Source organism: Lissotriton helveticus, chromosome 8 (assembly GCF_964261635.1).
Source record: "Lissotriton helveticus chromosome 8, aLisHel1.1, whole genome shotgun sequence".
Lineage (NCBI taxonomy): Eukaryota > Metazoa > Chordata > Amphibia > Caudata > Salamandridae > Lissotriton > Lissotriton helveticus.
In genome coordinates this window covers 1154792136-1154811502 of record NC_136069.1, presented here as the reverse complement: position 1 = coordinate 1154811502, position 19367 = coordinate 1154792136, and the positions used below count along the sequence as shown (strand labels likewise).

The following is a 19367-nucleotide window of genomic DNA, read 5'->3' as shown; positions in this document are numbered from 1 at the left end:
GTCTGGTCTGCCCTGTTCCCATGATGCACTGGGCCAGGGACAGACTAATTTGCATACAGCCAGGTTCTGAAACTGGGATGGTGCAATGAGCTAAAAAACGGTGTTGGATCTAGCCCTGATCTCTTGACTGGGTGAGAGTACTCTGCTTAATTCAGAGACTCTGTCCATCACCACCCCTTGTTGTAAAGTATTTACAATACGGCGCACCATGGCGCAAGGATTGACAGATGCGTCAGAAAGTCAGCGGGACTCTGGGAGTCTTATATTTATGGATCAACCAACATCTAAATACAGCGGGTGGGCCAGTGGGTGGGAAGACCATTGAAAAAGCGACGGCAGGACCTGATCCGCCAAGATCTAAATCAGTTGCTATTCAAATACAATGGTCTCTAACCAATATTTTCAACACAGTTGAATTAATCAATACACATTCAATATTCTGGTGAATTTAAGGGATATGTCTCACAGATCAACCCTATACACTTAATGTATTTCAATTTGTTTTCAAAAAAAGAACAAACATATAACAGCGAAAATCATAATTTCAGAGCAATTTTAATTCATTGCATTTATAACTATCTCTATATATGGAAAATTATTTCGGTTGCCCAAAGATAGAGCGTGCAGAAAGGGAGGAGTTGTCAAGTGCTTGATAGAAAAGAAGAAAGGAAAAAACCTAGAAGTATATTTACAATTTAATATTTACAACCCATCGGTTAACACAGTTTTTTGTTCTTTGATAGCCTGGCATGTGATGTAAATTCTTATACACAATTATCATGAATTGGAGACTTTGCTTTCAAAAATTGTTGCACCAGAAAATGTGTTACACCATCCAGGTACAAGGGGGGAAGAGCGTCTATGTCCCTAGCATAGGTTTCCTCTAACATTATTCACTCTGTGTCTCTTCTGTGTGGGGCAAAGTGTCTAAAGGGGCGAGGGGGCACTATGTACCTGTCACCTGGGACTCCCATGAATATGACCGTCATCATTACTGATTTTGGGTCAATAGCATGCAATGACCAATAGTTTTGCTTCTGACAAATCCCATCATGCTCAGTGATTTGGTTGAAAACCATCACTGGCTGAAACACACACTTGTAATGTGGATAAGGGACACTACAGGTCCTGGGTACACACAATCAAAACTGTGGATGCCCCCTGTCCTAGAAGGTTGTATGACAGTACAACGTGGGCTATTACCACGCGTTTTTACAATGCAAGTCGTTACAACGACTTGCACTGTAAGTGCTGGATAGTGGAATAGTTTAATTTTCTATTCCAACTCCAGCCCACGTTAAGGTAGGAAAGGTGTTGGAATAGGAAATTAAACTATTCCTTGTCCAACAGCGCCCTCCAGCGCAAGTCGTTGAAACAACTTGCGTTGTAAAAGCAGCGTAGTAATGGCAGCGTGTGGTAATGCCCGCGTTGTAAAGGCTTTTCCCCTCCTAGAACAGCAGTGAAAATAACACACATGGAAAAGGAACCTACCCACCCTATGCCAATTGATGTATTCACTATTGTTGCATTTCAGCCTACAACTCAACGGTGCAAGCCGCCCAGAACGTGAACTGCTCATCACACACCAAAATCAAAGCTCTCCTGTCTACTCCTGGCAGTAAAACCATGCGCGCGTGTCAGTTTACAACAGAAATGCTGGGAGAATGTTCTGGAGAGGAGGATGAAAACTATGGCTTTCATGATGGAAAACCGTGCTTTGTCATTAAAATGAACAGAGTAAGTATTTGTGTTTTTTTGTCCTGCTGCCAAAAAATACCACATACTCTATGCTACATTTTCTTTTCCATTGATGTTGTTCATCCTAAAATGTATTCTGTGGTCCGCCGCCTGATTTATAAATGTAACTTACAGTTTAGGGTATGTTAACACTTTTGAGTACATTTCCACTTCTGTGTACGTTTACTACTTTTTGGTATTCACAAACGGAACTTTTGTAGTAACATACACTTTTGTAGTAAGTCCAGCACTACACATGGCCAACCACTGGTACTGCAACCCCTCCCATACAAAAATGGAGGTAGAGACGTACTACAAATGTGTAAGTTACCGCAAGCGTGCAGTCTGTGGCTACCCAAAAGTTTGTGTATAGCACTTTGTAGTAGGTTCTGTAGTACTATGAAGCATACTGCAAAGTGCAGTTTGTGAATCAGGCCCTGAGTGTTTTGTAATGAGAGTAATATTGTGACTCAAAAAGGTCAAAATATAGTGAAGGAGAAACCTCAAGCATATTGCGAATTCTCCAGCGGCAAGCAGTATTTAAATGCAAAGCATTGCTCCTTCACCTGTGTCTCCTGTCGTTACAGCATGAGGTGGCCCTGGCACTTCAATAGTTACCCTCAACATGCTTTAACAAAACAAAATACTTTGTTGAGAATTTTCTTTGTTTCTATTATAATACTCCACCCCAACCCTATACCCTCCCTTTACCCAAATCCTGCTTGTTTCTGTCACTGGCCAGACAGTGTATCCTAAACAAGAGCAAAGTAAGCTTTTACCTTTAATGAAGCATTGTATTTTCTTACTTGTTGGGTACGCGCTCGCCACAGCAAGTGTGAGATTACAAGTGCAGTAATACGCTTAGCTTCTCATCGTTAATCTGCTTGCTAAAGAATGGGGCATGGGTTTTGTGGCATATGGTTGTGCCATGTTCATACCCTTTATTTGTTGCTCTCAGCGCTTTAATCAGAGAACACATGAAAGCAGGGGCGGCTTCTCCATTATGGCGGAGGAGCGGGCCTCGCCTGCTGCGAGTGCAGAATGAGCACACATTAATAAAATGATAACAAATACCATTTTATTACGTGTCGCAGGCTTGCACTGATACAGCGCGAGGGCAGGGGGTGGGGCTGATTCATGCAATTGCACTATTACTTTAGCCCCCTGCCAGGGCGCATGTCGGATTGGCCTGCTGCCTACAGCTGGCCAATCTGACCTGAGCACTTCAGAGCCTGTAATCTGACCTGAGCACTTCAGAGCCTGCAATCCCAGGGCTTAGAAACAGCCAAGGGATTGCAGCTGCAGGCCCCCAGCCTCAAAATGAGCGCTGGGCTAGCCTGCTCCATCCAATAGCAGCTCGAGAATTTGTTTAGGGTTGTACAAGAGAGGAAGTCCTTCCCTTTCTATCTGGGTCAGCACAGAGGAGAGAAGAGTTAACAGCAACCGTACCCTCCAACAAACGCAACATGTATATGGTGAGTTTTTAAGGCATTGCGCCCCACTAGATTTAAATGTTGACATCTGCTACTGAATGAAAGAAATGAAGGCGTGTACTGTTGCACCAGAGGTTGATGTAGACTGACACAAGTTCTTGTGAGATGAGAGTCAGTTACTCTAGCAAACATGCTAGTAGACCCGGCTTAGGCAGCACCTTGTCAGGTGGAAGACAGCTACAATAAAGTCATTTTTGGCTTAAAAAATCAGGAGTTTCCTAAGAGGCAAGTTTCAGGTCAGCAAGGGTGATGAGGGGATATCGGCTCTCAAGCTGTGGCACATTGTGCACCTTTCCAGAGGGTACCAGTAATGACGCCCCCAATCCGGGCACCAGTAGCTTGGGCAGCAACTCACAGGGAGCCAAAGCACACCCAGCAGCAGAAAACACAGCCCCTAATTTCTATTTTCATTCCTCGTGCTGTAAATTCCTTTTCGGGAGCCTGGCGGAAGTCAACCCAGGTCTCAATGGTGTCGCAGTAGAAGTTCTGCATATGCAGGGTCAACGTCTAGGTCTCCGGGTACACGGCAAGCAGGTCCACGAGACAGGTCTTCGGGGTTTGAGTGTGCACTCCCCCCAGGCCACAAGAGTTCAGAGGGAGATGCCCTGGTAGGTCAAAGGCTGCTATCTGGAGGGATGTATGACATTACAACGCATGCTTTTACATCGCATGCTTTTACAACGCGGTTTTTACAACGCATACCATTACAACGCATAGTGCTTTTAGGCGCTGGATAGTGAATTGTTTAATTTACTATTCCAACTCCAGTCCCCATGGATAGTAGGGAAGGTGTTGGATAGTACATTAAACCTATTCCCTATCCTAGAGCGCCCCCCAGTGCAATGTGTTGTAATAGTTTGCGTTGTAAAAGTTGCGTTGTAAAGGCACTGCGTGGTAAAAGTTGCGTTGTAAAGGTTGTTTACCATCTGGAGCCTTCACTCATGTTCACAACTATTAGATATCCGGCCTGGCCCAAAAGGGCTTTGCCATCCCCACGCTCCTCAGAGCCAGCAGCAGGGTCCCTGGATCATGAGGCCTGTTGTGGGAGGACACCCCCCTCCCCATGCCAACACTAGTACTCATTGTGGAGGGGACGCATTCCAGGCCCAAGCAGCTCATCAGAATGTCTCCGGGTCTGGCAGATGCAGGAGAGCCTCCATGTCTGTATCAGGCCAGTCTGTCCAGGTCCCCGCACCGTATCATCACAGCGTCTGGGCTTCGAAGTTCAGGCCGTAAGGATGCCCCCGTCCAGGACTAGGCCACTCTCCCGGATGCCTTGTGGTTGGGAGGGCGGTGGGAGCCCTAGTGTTTATGTCAGCCCAGGCTGGCCAGACCTTGGCACCAGATTACCCTAGATGTTGGACCTTGATAACCAGGACGACACTCGCCTCAGGGCCCAGGATGTACCGCACCTCGTGCAGCTTTCACAAGATGGAGGCCTGGGAGCTCACCGCCGGGTACCAAAGTTCATCCGTCTTCAAATCAGCCCCTCAGTGCCCCCCGGTCCTAGGGTGCACCAACAGATGTTCAGTGTTCAGGCCTGATGTGAATCTGCAATCGGGAACCTGTGTATTTGCGTTGCTGAAAAGGCCCACAGGGGTTCGGAGCCAAGACGACATGCGTCTCACTTCATTCCTGTTAAGGCCATGCCCCCCCAAACATTTTCTTTTAAATTTCCTTATTTCTTTTTAATTTCTAACCAAAGCTTCCTGAGTTAAAAATATTCAAAAATAAACTGTCATTTATAAAGATTAAATTATATATAATAAGGGGCCGTATTACGCATTGGCATTGTTTGCGCCCAGCGCAGGTTTGATAAGGTGCACCGGGCACAAACAATGCCAATGCGCCCCATTATGGTGAATGCGCTGCCCTAGGGACAGTCGTGAACTCATGCTGCCCCCAGGGCAGCGCATTCATGTGAAAACGCAGAGCAGCTGCTCCTTGTTTTCACAGTGCAGGCGGCACCCACCTGCACTTTCAAAGGGGATGTCTGGGGGGGTCCATGGGACCCCCATTACCCCCTGCAGAGGGCTGCTTTCAGGGGGCGCTCTGACAGTGTGCCACCTTTCAAACGGCACACTGTCAGTGCGCCTTCTGAGGGATACTTTGACTCTGCGCCCGTGTCTGTAATATGGCGCGGGCGTAGGTTCAAAGGAATTTCCTCATTTGCATAGGGCACGTCCCTATGCACATGAGGGAACATCCTCTGTTGATAGCTCTGGGGCTTTAAGTGCGCCAGCACTATTGGTGTTATAGAAGGGGACGCACAAGCATCTGTGCCCCCTTCTATAATACCAAAGTGCCCTGGGGGGGCACAAAGCGTGTGCAAACGCCCGTCCCGCCCCCGGGGCACCTTATGTAATACAGCCCTAGGTGTATTGTTTGTGATACCTTAAAATGTGTGTTTATTTTTCCTCAGATATTTTGATTTTTTTATCTTTACCTTTTTTTAAAGAAAATGGTTTAAATGTAAGCATTAGCAAAGCTTGTAGCTTAGCACTCTTTTATTATAAAGGCGAGACCTATTGACTTTGCCACTGCTTGTCTTATGGGTAGTAGGCTTTTAAGCTTTGGTTGCATTTGTTTTCAAAGGTCTACTGCCTTACAGCCAGGGGCGGCTCCTCCAAAAGGGCGGAGGAGCGTCGCCCCACTACTTTCTCGGAGTGTGAGAAGCAGAAACATAAAATGGTAATAACTTTCAGTTATTACCATTTTATGTTTGGTTGCGGGAGGGCGGGTGGGCGGGTCTTCTCTGCGAGCAGGCAGGGCAGGGGAGGAGTTGTGTGCCGACTCCTGAGTGCGCAAAGACTGTTTGGTCGGCCCTCTGGGACCACCCAAACCAGTTCTGCGCACTCTGCCCTTCTCCATGCAGGCTGCAATGCAGCCTGCATGGAGAACCTGGTCTCCCCATATGCCCCTGGCTGGGCGGCGGCCCAACCAGTCACAATGCAGCTTGAAGCATTGTTATTGGCTTAGGGGAGGGAGCCTGGCTGCCTGCTTCCTGTTCCTGGAGGAGCAGAGAAAACGCGGGACCCTGACGGCGGAAAGGTAAGTTTAAATGTGTTGTATTATTCTTCTTATTAAATTTAAACCCCCCCACGCGCGACCCCCCCACCTCCCACCCACGAGCCATGCCGGCCACGACTGCTTACAGCTTCTACCATAAAGGGATTCCCTGTACTGTACTTCTTACTGCTCTTTGCTTACTAGCAAGCTCCAACAAATCCTATTTTTGTCACAGTCCAGCGGTTAGTGCACCCTGAGTTAGTTCCCGCAGGAGAGGCTGTGAGCAATATAAGGCGAGATCCCAGCACAGTTCCGAAAAAACACAGTTTTGCTTTTTTAGATGAATACAAACAGCATAATGTAGTGTAGTTCCTATATTCCCAATAGGCTCTGCACATTGGAATAACATAAACGATAGTTTAGACGTAGGACTGAGGTCGACTAGGTCTCTATTGAATATGTTACACTTAATTATGAATGCCAGCTAGCTCAGAGGTCACTAGAAACTTTCTCGAGTAAACAAGAAGGTGTTAACTTTCCTGAATAGACAAGAAGGGATTAGTTTCTGACAACCGCATAAACATGACAACTTTGCTCCCTCCAGAATAAGGAGTATATCTCCAGAGTCGCGGAAACAATAGATAACTATTTCACTCAGTCCATCGTGCATGCTTAGTTTCACCAGAAGTGCAGAGAAATAGAGAGACGGGCGTTTTCAATAAAAGTGGTTATTTATTGAACAGTCTTCTTTCTCATGCAAGAGAAGTGAGTTGCCACAATTGCAATACTTGTTATAAAGTAAAGTGCGTACAGTAAAAGGAGTATTATAAAATAATACTGTAAAAGCATGGTATGGTTTCTAAGCCATATGGTGTTTAAAATAGATAAAATATATACATAGATAAAACCATGACTAAACGTCCTCAACTAGTGCTTCTAAGATACGCCTACCCCGGTGTAGCTAACCTAAGCCTAGTACGTGGGAAGGAGTAAGTGAGCTGCAGTTTAAGTTAAGATAGTTTTTGCCAAGAATCTGAATCAAGAATTCTCTAAGGATATAATCAGCTCCGTACCTTGGTTATAGAATGAAGGAGGTCTTGTATCTCTTTCTTAGGACTCTATCTCCCAGCAACCCGCAAGGGTGACTGGAAACACTGGAGCTGGATCTCTCGGCAGGAGAAAATACAGCGTCTCTCTCAGTGCGTCAATCGGAGGGTCGGCTTCCTTCGGCACTTGCCACATCAGGGCGTCGGGCAAGTAGATAGCTGATCTGCTCCAAACCACCGTGTGTTTTGTTAGGGCAGCTGCTGGTATATTTATACCTGGAAGGTGCCTAGTTTGACGTAAGGTAGGACATAAGACGTCACTAAGAACTCGCAGTTCTTTTTAGGACTCCAGGAGTTCTAGGACAAATCAATACAGAAACAGGGGGAATTCCCGGGCTGCTGGAGGCTTGGTTTGTTTAAGAACGCGTTGTGCTTTCTAGGAGTCTATGGGAGTGGCCTTGCCGTATTTGGACTGCATTGGCTATGACTAAATAAGGATATGATTTTTATGCCTTTATAAGGATATGATTTGTTATAACCACATAAGGGCATAAATCGGGAATATTTAAATAGGGTACTAGATACGTTTACAACAATAAATATTTGGATTATTTCACATTTAAAAAATAAAGTAACTACCAAGAACACTTAAGCACCAAATGTTGACTCAATGTAATGTGAGCTACGTTCAGCTAAACGTGGCTTATTAATTAACTGCCCTTTTGATTTTGGATGCATAGATTCACTTTCACCATTCAAAGTAAAGTTTAGAACTCATCATGCCGAGTGTTGTTCACTAAAAACCGAGCACTGACTTAAAGTGTCACACACGACATAGGGAAGCTTGGCAGGGGTCTTTGGTGTGGCAAGGGTGTCATAGGCCCTAATGGTAGGATCGTAAAATAAAAATCAAGGTACAGTGGGCCCAAGAACCCTGGCCCCAGAACCACTGCACACATGATAGTCACTCTTCTGGCTCGACTGTCACAAACATACAGCAAAAAACCATTGGTGATTGGATCTATTCCTCAAGATCTCCATCAGCAAAAAGGAGAATTTGACTCGGCTGCTTACCAAGACACTGGAGTTCTAAGTTCTAACCTCCTCTTGAAATTTGCACACAGCTGTGTCATCCTGGGGGATCACTGACACAATATTGAAACCAAAAATATCATGATTCAGAAATATTGCGGCAAAAATATTGATCAGAAAAATATAGTTTTACTATACTTATATTGGTAAGTACAAAAATATCGAGAAAACAAATATTGTTTTACAGTAATATCGAAATACTATTGTATGTATATATATATATATATAATTATATATATATATATATATATATATATATATATATATACATACATATATATATTTAAAAGTACGCCTTCTCAAGATCAAAGGAAGGTCAAAAACGCACACAATGTTGCAAAGTCAAGTAAATTTATTGCAGCAACGTGTTTCGACCTGAAAACGCCTTTGTCACAGCCAGTACACATTGTGCTCAACCAAACATAGAAAATATAACCTTTGGCAGTTATAAACGGTGAAGAAATACACACACTAAACACCATATTGCCTGATGTCAGGGAATTGTGAAACTAGATTTAATATCGTAACATGTGCGGCATTGAATTAGAATTACGGTGTTACCACCAATATTGTACATAACAATTGTAGATTAAATTATTAAATTAATAAATTGTATAAAGGCAAATACTTAATTGGAAAGAGTATATATATAAACATATAAAACTACATATATAAACACATAATAATATGAAATATGTAAACTATACTAAATGAAACTATGAAACTTCAAGAATAATAAATGTACTATTCCCACTCCAGTATATACAACAGTAAGGAAAGCGTTGGACACCAAATGGGTTAAATGTAATATTCCCCCTCCAGTCTGTGCAACAGTAGGGAAAGCGTTGGACTCAGGAGAGGTTAACTTTACTATTTCCACTTTAGTAGGTGCAACAGTAGTGAAAGCGTAGGGCCCAGGAAAGGTTAAATTAACTATTCCCACACCAGTCGGTGCAACAGTAAGGAAAGCGTTGGACTCAGGAGGGGTTACATTTACTATTCCCTCTCCAGTCTGTGCAACATTTGGGAAAGTGTTGGACCCAGGAAGGGCAAAATGTAATATTTCCACTCCACTCGGCGCAACAGTAGGGAAAGTGTTGGATTCAAGAGGGGTACTATGAAACTATGAAACTTCAAGAATAATAAATATACTATTCCCACTCCAGTATATACAACAGTAGGGAAAGCGTTGGACACCAAATGGCCTAAATGTAACATTCCCACTTCAGTCTGTGCAACAGTAGGGAAAGTGTTGGACTCAGGAGGGGTTAAATTTACTATTTCCACTCCAGTAGGTGCAACAGTAGGGAAAGCGTTGGAGTCAGGAAAGGTTAAATTAACTATTCCCACACCAGCCGCTGTAACAGTATGGAAGCTATTGGACTCAGAAGGGATTCAATTTACTATTCCCACTCCAGTCGGTGCAACAGTAGGGAAAGTGTTGGGCTCCGGAGGGTAAATTTACAATTCCCAGTCCACTCAGTGCAACAGTAGGGAAAGTGTTGGAATCAGGAAAGGGTAAAATGTACTGGTCCTACTCCAATGTGTGCAACAGTAGCGAACGTGTAGGACTCAGGAGGGGTAAAATGTACTATTCCCACTCCATTTTTTTAATTTTCTTTTGTCAAATCTGTTTATTGGCATTTTTGAAAAAAGATATCACAGTGCATTAGACATTTCAACATTATTTACGCAGTATGTGGGCCTGGCAAGCGTGCGTTGAAAGACATTACATAATGTGAGAAGAGGGTTCTAGACCATGAGTAACATGAGAAGGAGGTATACCCGCCCAATACTAGCAAAATATAGGCAGTCGGGGCAGCCGCCCCAAGGTAGGTCCATGACTGCCCACACACAAAGCTGGTGCACATTAGCATAGTTGAGGGTGGATCTTCCCTACACCAGGTTTGCGCACAGATATGACTTTATACAACAGATGTAAACAAACAATGAAGAAAAAGCAAAAGAGAACTATAGCAGCATAATCGATAACACTGATACCTGATATACTCCTCCCCTCCCCCCGAGCAGCTCCCCACCTCCCGCGCGCGCCCCAGCCATGGCTGAACCCACGCCCAGAGCTTAGAAATCCCCAGTAGAGATGGACAGTGTCCATCCGAGTTGTTAAACAGGAGATCATCCCGCTGCACACCCCAATCCTGGAGGGCGCCACTTAAGCTCCCACACTTCCTGTGTCCCCAGCTCCGCCCTAGGCTTTGAGCATGCACTCCCAGCGCTCCGCAATCGGTTCCTTGTGAAGCCCCACCGTCTCCTCCCTGCGTAGGGCCGTCCACTCCGCCCGGGCCCACGCCTGAAGCGAGGAAGTCCACGCATGTACTATTCCCACTCCATTATGTGCAGCTGTAAGTAAAGCGTTGGACTCATAGGGTCTAAAATTAACTATTCCCATTCCAGTAAGTGCAACAGAAGGAAAAGTGTTAGACTCCGGAGGGATTAAATGTACTATTCCCACTCCAATCTGTGCAACAGTAGGGAAAGTGATGGGCTCAGGAAGAGTAAAATGTACTATTTCCACTCAAGTCAGTGCAACAGTAGGGAAAGGGTCGGACTAAGGAGGGGTAACATTTACTATTCCCCACTGCAGTTGGTGCAACAGTATGGAAAGTGTTGGACTCAAGAAAGGTTAAATTAACTATTCCCAAACCAGCCTGTGTAACAGTAGGGAAAGTATTGGAATCAGGAAAGGGTAAAATGTACTATTCCTACTCCAGTGTGTGCAACAGTAGCGAAAGTGTAGGACTCAGGAGGGGTAAAATGTACTATTCCCACTCCATTATGTGCAGCTGTAAAGAAAGCATTGGACTCATGGGGTCTAAAACTGACTATTCCCACTCCAGTAAGTGCAACAGAAGGGAAAGTGTTAGACTCCGGAGGGATTAAATGTACTATTCCCACTCCAGTCAGTGCAACAGTAGGGAAAGGGTCAGACTAAGGAGGGGTAACATTTACTATTCCCCACTGCAGTTGGTGCAACAGTATAGAAAGTGTTGGTCTCAAGAAAGGTTAAATTAACTATTCCCAAACCAGCCTGTGTAACAGTATGGAAAGTATTGGACTCAGGAGGGATTCAATTTACTATTCTCACTCCAGTCTGTGCAACAGTAGGGAAAGGGATGGACTCAGGAAGATTAAAATTTACTATTCCCACTCCATTCAGTGCGCCAGTAGGGAAAGTGTTGGAATCGGGAAGGGGTAAAAATGTACAATTCCAACTCCAATGTGTGCAACAGTAGGGAAAGCGTAGGACTCATGAGGGGTACAATTCTCAATTCCCACTCCATTATGTGCAGTTTAAGGAAAGAGTTGGACTCAGGAGAGATAAAATTGACTATTCCCACTCTAGTAAGTGCAACAGTAGGCAACGTGTTAAACTCATGAGGGATTGAATGTACTATTCCCACTCCAGTCTGTGCAACAGTAGGGAAAGTGCTGGACTCAGGAAGGATAAAAGTTTCTATTACCACTCCAGTTGGTGCAACAGTATGGAAAGCGTAAGTCTCAGAAGGGGAAATATTTCCTGTTCCAACTACTTTTACTGGTACAATACAGATATAGTACTTCACTTCAAACAATTAACATGTTTTAGCAACTCTATTAAATACCCCAAAATATGAAATTCTAAATAGTAAAATAACATAAACATTACAATTTGTATTAATTAGTATCAATTAACACAAAAAATATTAATAAAATTAAAAAAACTCACTATAGTCTCACAAACATAACAGCCGATTAAAATATAATAGAAATAAACAAAGTATAACACAATTAACATATTAAATAATACATAATTCAAATAAATAAATGCATTCTTTTTTTATTTACTCAAATAACTTCCCTCATTCCTCTACAAACTAAACAACACACACCTAAAATTAAACTTAACAAATATAAGTTCACAATTAACATAATTATCAATTAAATACTTAATGATAAAGTAATAATTAATTATCAATACATTATTTCTTAATTAACCTCCCACGCTGTAACCCTAAAAATACAACAAACTGCATCTGACATATAAGTTACAAAATATCCTAATTACCATTTTTTTATGTGTTGATTGACATTTAAAACAGTCCATGATATGTAGTACAATAGGCAGGGAAAGAAGGTATAACTTATACAACAATTCCCTAAAAAACTCAAATTCATTGCTGCAGTGCAGAAATAGGTTTGTGCATCAGTTCGCCTGGCGAGAAGCCATTAGGAGGACTCATCCATAAGTCCCTGGAAGGGGAGGGGGAGTTGCAGACAACACGATCACAAAGAAACCGATGAACCAATGTAAAACCAGCATGAGTATCCTAGGTCAAAAGGAGAAGTTAAGAGACAAGTTCCAGTTTCCAGGCTGGCAGCCACTACAATGTGTGAGCAGCAGCAGTTAGGCCTCTGGGTGAGCTTGAGGTAGAACTAATAGTCATCACAGTGTCATCCTCTCCCAGAAGCTTTACCATGCCACTCCAGAACTCCAAATCACTGTCCGCATTTTGATCCAAGCAGATTGTTAGGATTCAGCACTCTTCTGCCGCTGTCCACTCCAGGAAATCGGTCTGCCATTTAATCCTCGGTGGAGGGGCCGGACTAGCCCAGTGGATTGCAAAACGGCATCTGCCCAGTACCAGCCCCAGTTGGGCAAACCTATAAAACATTTTTCTGACTTTCTTACGGAGAAGCAATGGACCCAATAGGCAATGCCATGTTGTGAACTCTGCCTTCAATGCTGTTGTTCTGCCCACCTCCCATATTATCTCTGTCTAAAAGGGCTGTATCAGTCTGCAGGTTCACATGACATGACCAAATGTGGCAGGGATTACACCACAGCACATACAGTCCTATGTAGGTGGTGCAGTGTCAAATACACTCTGTGAAAGTAGTACAATTGTGACAATTTAAACCTGGAATTGTTTGCCGCCTCTTGCACCTGTGCCCGAGCTTGCGTCCATTCCTGATCAGTGAGTGAGGACTCCAGATCCTTATCCCAAGATCTACGTGCAGACAATATATCCATCTGTCTATCATTTTTGAGGGCAGCATATAGTCAGGAGATGACACCCCTGGCGGATCAGGGATCTAATATCATCTGTAGAACGTATGATTCAATAGGTTCTTCCGGGAAGGAGGTCCAAATCTACTGGCCCGTATGTGACACGATTGCATACTGCAGAAATTGTCCCTGACCTATTCCAAAATGAGTCCCGACCTCGTTCAGGGCCATGAGGGTGCCGTTCAGAAACAAATCTACTGATCTTTGACAGCCTCCCTCCAACCATCTCGAGACATCAATAGAGCCCCATATGCACACAAATGGGCACAGTCAGCAGATTAGGGGGAGCTTAGTGTAGGACACTCGTCCCTGAACCTGCAAGACTGCCCTCTCCCAGGCCTGGGCCACCTGAGAGATGAGGGAAGGGGTGCCCACCGAAAGCCTACGACCATGCATAAGTAACTTAGGAAGGTCGGTCAGCACAGTTGAGCCGTCCAACAGCTTTTTTTCTAAGTTGGGATCATCCTCATACCACAAGGCAGCATATTTGAGCAGGCCTGCCAAATAGTATACTTGAAGGTCCAGAAGGCCCTTCCTAATTACACAATCAATTCGATACTTATTAATAATTTAAAATATGTATTAAATAATTAAAATGTATTTACTTTACATCCTATACCCCTATAAATCCCACAACTGCCACCTAAAACATAACTTAAACAATTAATTACTTTCATAATGTATATAATTCATTATAAATTAACAAATTAAACAATAATTTACTTCTCACCCAGTACCCCTACCAACCCCACAACCCGTACCTAAAACCTAACTTTAAAAATACATGTATTACACAATTTACATAATAAATTATCAATTAAATATTTAATAACAATTAAAAACGTAAATATTAATTAATTATAATAAAGTTACTTCCTAGCCTGTACCCCTACAAACCCCACAACCCACACCTACAACTTAACAAATAAATTAATTTCACAATTCACATAATTAAGAATCAATTAAATATTTAATAATAAAAAATAGTTAAGTATTTGTAATTAAATTACTTCCCACCCTATACCCTGAGAAAAACCACAACACTAAAAATTACAATTACAATAAATTAAAAAACAACTAAAAATGCACAAACTATATTAAAAAACATTAACAATAATTATGCAATTTATAACATATACACTTAAAACATATACTGAAATACATAAAAATTATTTTAAAATAATATTAACAACGATTTTTTTGTAACTGATATTAACAGCGTACATATTTTTAACATCGATATTAACTACATAACTATTACTTACCTTAGAAAATCGATATTCTTGTCAACGATATTCCTTCATCACAATATTTTTGTAACACGATATTAAAAACTCAATATTTCTGCACCTCGATATTTCTTACTCAATATTTTGCCTGAACACCATCCTATGCATATGACTACCCCTACCTTGGCCCTGTTATCTGTTCAAAATAGACATGTTTAGTTGCAGGCTAACGCCACTATTAAACTCTACCGAGCAAGGGGAATGGGCATTATGACATTTATGGGTAACATCTCCTTTATAGGTGCAGAGACATATGAAACAAATATTCCTGCTGTGCAGCACAGCAAGTCTCCTTGCTGTGCTGCATGATGGGGAAAGGGGAGGAATGTGCCACATTTAGCAATATACGGCGCATTCCTGCCATTTCCCTGCATTGGAACACAATGTGCCTTCTAGCGCCATGCAGGCACCTTTGCACCATGGTGCAAGAGTGCCTGAATTGTGAGCAGTATTGTTTTTATGCACAACAATCCCCTGAGGCATTTCCGTCTTTCTATGTGTGCTACAAAATGCATCACACATAGAAAGAGGAAAAGAAGAGGAGAAATAAACATATTTCTCCTCGATACACCTCCGTTGGGATAGGCGTAACATTTTGATGCATCTCAGGCTTAACATTGTTGGAAAATCTGGGAATGTGCCAAAATCCATTAGTGGATGGGTAGGAACACCCACGCTCCACCCATGGAACACCTCCCCTTTTTGCAGAGTAATGCAAGCAGCGATTTTCGCGGCTTTTCATTACTCTGGATTTTTTAAGACATGCAGAGCCACATAAGGTGGCTTTGCGTGGCTTGATAAATCCGACTTAGGTTTTGTGTTGCCCTTGCGCCCCCTTGAGTGACGCTAGAGGGACGCCAAACCTTCCTGAATATGCCCATAGCCTGGAGGCTACAGTGGCTAGTGGATTGACCTAGTACTGTAACCCAGTTTGAGTACATTGTGCCATCTGGATTACATTCCTAATTTTCTCTTCATTTTGACTAGAGGTTCCATGAGCAATCGGAAGTGCTTAGTAAAGTCTAAACACTATTACTCATACACAGAGCATTGGATAGGTTACACATCTATCTACTTTATGCCGCCTTCCCAACATGAAGCAAGTTGCTGCAAAAACACAAAGGGGCTCATTACGATAACGGGCTGTCGGACCGCCGCCGGTTATCACGTCGGTCAGGAAACCTACCAACAAGCAGGTGGCGGTCTGACCACCCAATTAGGATGAGACCGCCATGCTGGTGGTTGTAAAAGTACTATTTTACATTGCAGCTTGTGCTGCGGCCCTGGAAACGGGTCGCAGCACAAGCTGCAGTGTGAGAGAGCACTTTTGTGCACATCCATGCACTGTGCACTAGGTACCATGTGGTGCATGAATGTGTGTGGGGGCACTACATGTGCCCACAGGGCCACTTTAGAGTGGCCCACAGAGGACAGGAGCCCTGTTTGGGGCCCCCAAAGTCTGTTTCTGACAGCCTTTTCATGGCGGTTTAGCCATCATTAAAAGGCTGTCTGAAATGGACATCGGAATCCCTACAGTGGTGCCTGTGGGTAAACAACCTTTACAACGAAACTTTTACAACGCACTACCATTACAACGCGGTCATTACAACGCAAACTATTACAACGCATTGCGCTGGGGGGCGCTCTAGGATAGGGAATAGGTTAATTTACTATCCAATAACCTTCCCTAGTGTCCACGGGGACTGGAGTTGGAATAGTAAATTAAACTATTCACTATCCAACATCCAAAAGCACTATGCGTTGTAATGGATTGCGATGTAAAAAACGCGTTTTAAAGGCAGGCGTTGTAATAGCCTGCATTGTAACGTCATACATCCGTGCCTGTGCAGTCACCTCGACAGGATCCTAGATCTTGTCGGAGGCAGTGGTCTTTTCCCCTGACCTCTGCAGTCCAACCGCCTGCATCCTGATGTGGCAGTCAGATCGAAGGCCTGTCTGTTGGTGGACCGCCACTAATGGCCTGTCGGTGGCAGTCTCACCGACATCGTAATCAGACCCAGAGTTCGAATTTGCCCCCCTGCAAGCCTCATGGAGTAAACACTATCCTTCCTTTTCACTCCCAAAACACTCCTCATCACTTTTAAATAAACTTTGTAATTGTAACATAACTATCTTAGAAGTAACTACATAGTTTCAAGTCCTTAAGCAGCTTTTGATCTGGGTGTAGTTTTAGGAGGATGAGTCAAACAATGTACAGCATTAGCACACTTTCAAAAAACATACAGATGAGCACAGTATAGCCTCAGAAGAAACAAGAGGAAGAACAGGGAAACCATCAACAGCATTTAATCCATGTAATCCCGATATTGAGTGGGAGTCAGTAGCTGTCTTCAACATCTATGCTATTTTTGGAACCATGTGCTAGATTTTATATTGTGATGAATGCATTTAAAGTCTTTGGAGAAGCTCCGGCATTGCATATCGTTTGGGTTGAATCAAAAGTAAATTTTCTACCATACCTGAAAAACAGAGAAGACTTAAAATCACAGTTGTTGCATCACATTGGAAGGGTGCAAAGAAGCCGCGCGAGCGGACATGTTATTACATTCACAGGTTCCTTGATGTTCTGTTAGCACCTGTGATACAATACTATCTTGTTCCTTCTGCATAAGTCTTTTTTTTAAAAGACGAAAATAACTAGTTACTTCATTGGTTACAACGTGCAACTGGTATGTCAATACTTTGGTATTTCTTTTGATGGCATTCTTGTTTTCCTGTGTGTGGCACCAGGTCATCTGACTTCCTTGAAAATACCGAAGGCCTAATGATAAGTGACATTGATAATGGTTATTCGACATTGAATTGGTAGCCAGCTAAAAATCTAAGTAAATGCCGGAGGATGGAATAACAAATTCCGCATATGGAGTTTACTTGATCTTTCCAAGAAGGTATATTATCCTCGATAATTCCTAGGTTTCTGTCTGACTTCTTAGGAATGGAGCAGGGTCAAATGAGGAGTGCCACAAATTTTTTGACCAGATAGAGTTTACTCTCCCAAACAAAATCACCTTGGTCTTGTCACCGTTCAATTTCAAATAAAGCTCTTGAATCCAAGTGGCAACTGTCGCCAGACACTCCACAACATCACATTCCGTGGCTTTGCTATTTTCCCCCATTCATATAGTTAGTTGAGTATCATAAGAATCACTGTCAAAACCCCTAGCTCTTACTATGACAGCCAGCAGTGTTGTATAGGTATGAAAGTGCATTGGATTTAAAGATGAACCTTGTGCATTAACCAATGCCATCTTAGAATGATTTTTCCCAGACGCGGCCCGTTCAGGTAAAGGCGGTGGGGCCGGGTTTGGGGGGGGGGATTCGACAGACGACTACGAGGGAAGATTAAATTAATAATACATTTTCCCTCATCGTTGTCTGTCGAAATCCCCCCCTCACCTGGCCCCACCACTATTACCTGGCACGGATGATTTTTCCTATACTTAAAAACAAATAATTTCAAGATGGTTCTATTTTTTTTTTTTTTTTTTTAAGACCAATGGTCCCAAACTTTATTTAGTTTCACAAGTAACAATGCAATCGATCACACAATGTCATTAAAAAGGATAACTACTACAAACGATACCCAGCTAGTAGTATGGTTTGACAAGTCGGTCATACATAAGTGAAAATAAACAGTAGCCAGGGGAGATGCATTAGTCCGCAATCAGCAGTGCCAGGAAAAGTCTCGGGATGCAGTGCTCGCAGTCCGCAGCACTGCAAAGAGACCAAGGTGGTCGTAAAGGCCAACAACCATTGTCTGAGGCCGCGTTCCCCGGTTGGCACAGAAGCAGTCAAAGGCAGGATCACATCCCATATTGTCACATGGGTCGTTGGGTTACAGTCTCCCGATCTTGGCATTGTCCAACAGGCATTGTGTGTAGAGTAAACGGGGAGGGTAAATCAAACATCATCATGAATGCAGCAGAAACAATCTCACTGCCAACCAGAAGACACAACAGGGAATGAAAAGAAGGGGGGGAGGGAGAAACATTTCAACAACAGTAGTTGGACTAGTAGTGGCGTGTACAGTAATGTATCAGTGATCCTAGCTGTGTATGCTGCACCCTATGTGGGCCGGGTGGGGATGTCTGAGGATGTAGGGTTGCCGCGACCGCAGGGCGGGGGGGGGAAAGCGGGGGGGGGGCGACAGGGGACATCTCCTGTCGGGCACGACCTCGGTGGCCGGGGGGGGGGGCAAAGGGGGGGGGTTCGTGCCACAATCGGACAGTAGACGACAGGACCCTCACTATTCCATGTCGGGGCGATCATGCTATACCGGCCCGGGTGCACGCCCGGTGGTACGCAGTCAGGGTAGCGTCCCAGTCCTGGGCAATCGGGTACTTCCGGAGGCCCGCGGTCTCTTTCCTGTGTAGAGACACACTCTCCGCGCAAGCCCAGTTGTCAAAAGAGCGACGCCAGTCAGCAGGGCGCGGGGGGGTGACACTCTTCCATCGTTTCGTGATGAGTCGCTTAGCCGTAATGAGTCCTAGGTCCCCGAAACGCGCCCTTAGTTTGGTCTGTTTGGTTCTCTTGTAGAGCCCCAGTAGGCATGCTTCCCACGTCTTGGGGAGGGTATCGCCCGTGGCCGTCGTCAATGTGTCTGCGACTGCCG

At 43.8% G+C, this 19367-nt stretch overlaps 1 protein-coding gene across 1 annotated transcript in view; it reads left to right on the top strand.

Moving 5' to 3' along the window:
* Positions 1-19367, top strand: part of ATP4B (ATPase H+/K+ transporting subunit beta) — an 85695-nt gene that overhangs the window by 45188 nt on the left and 21140 nt on the right. The window contains exon 4 of the mRNA XM_078658077.1: positions 1535-1737. Coding sequence (XP_078514203.1) covers positions 1535-1737 — 203 coding nt within the window. The remainder of the gene's footprint in view (positions 1-1534; positions 1738-19367) is intronic.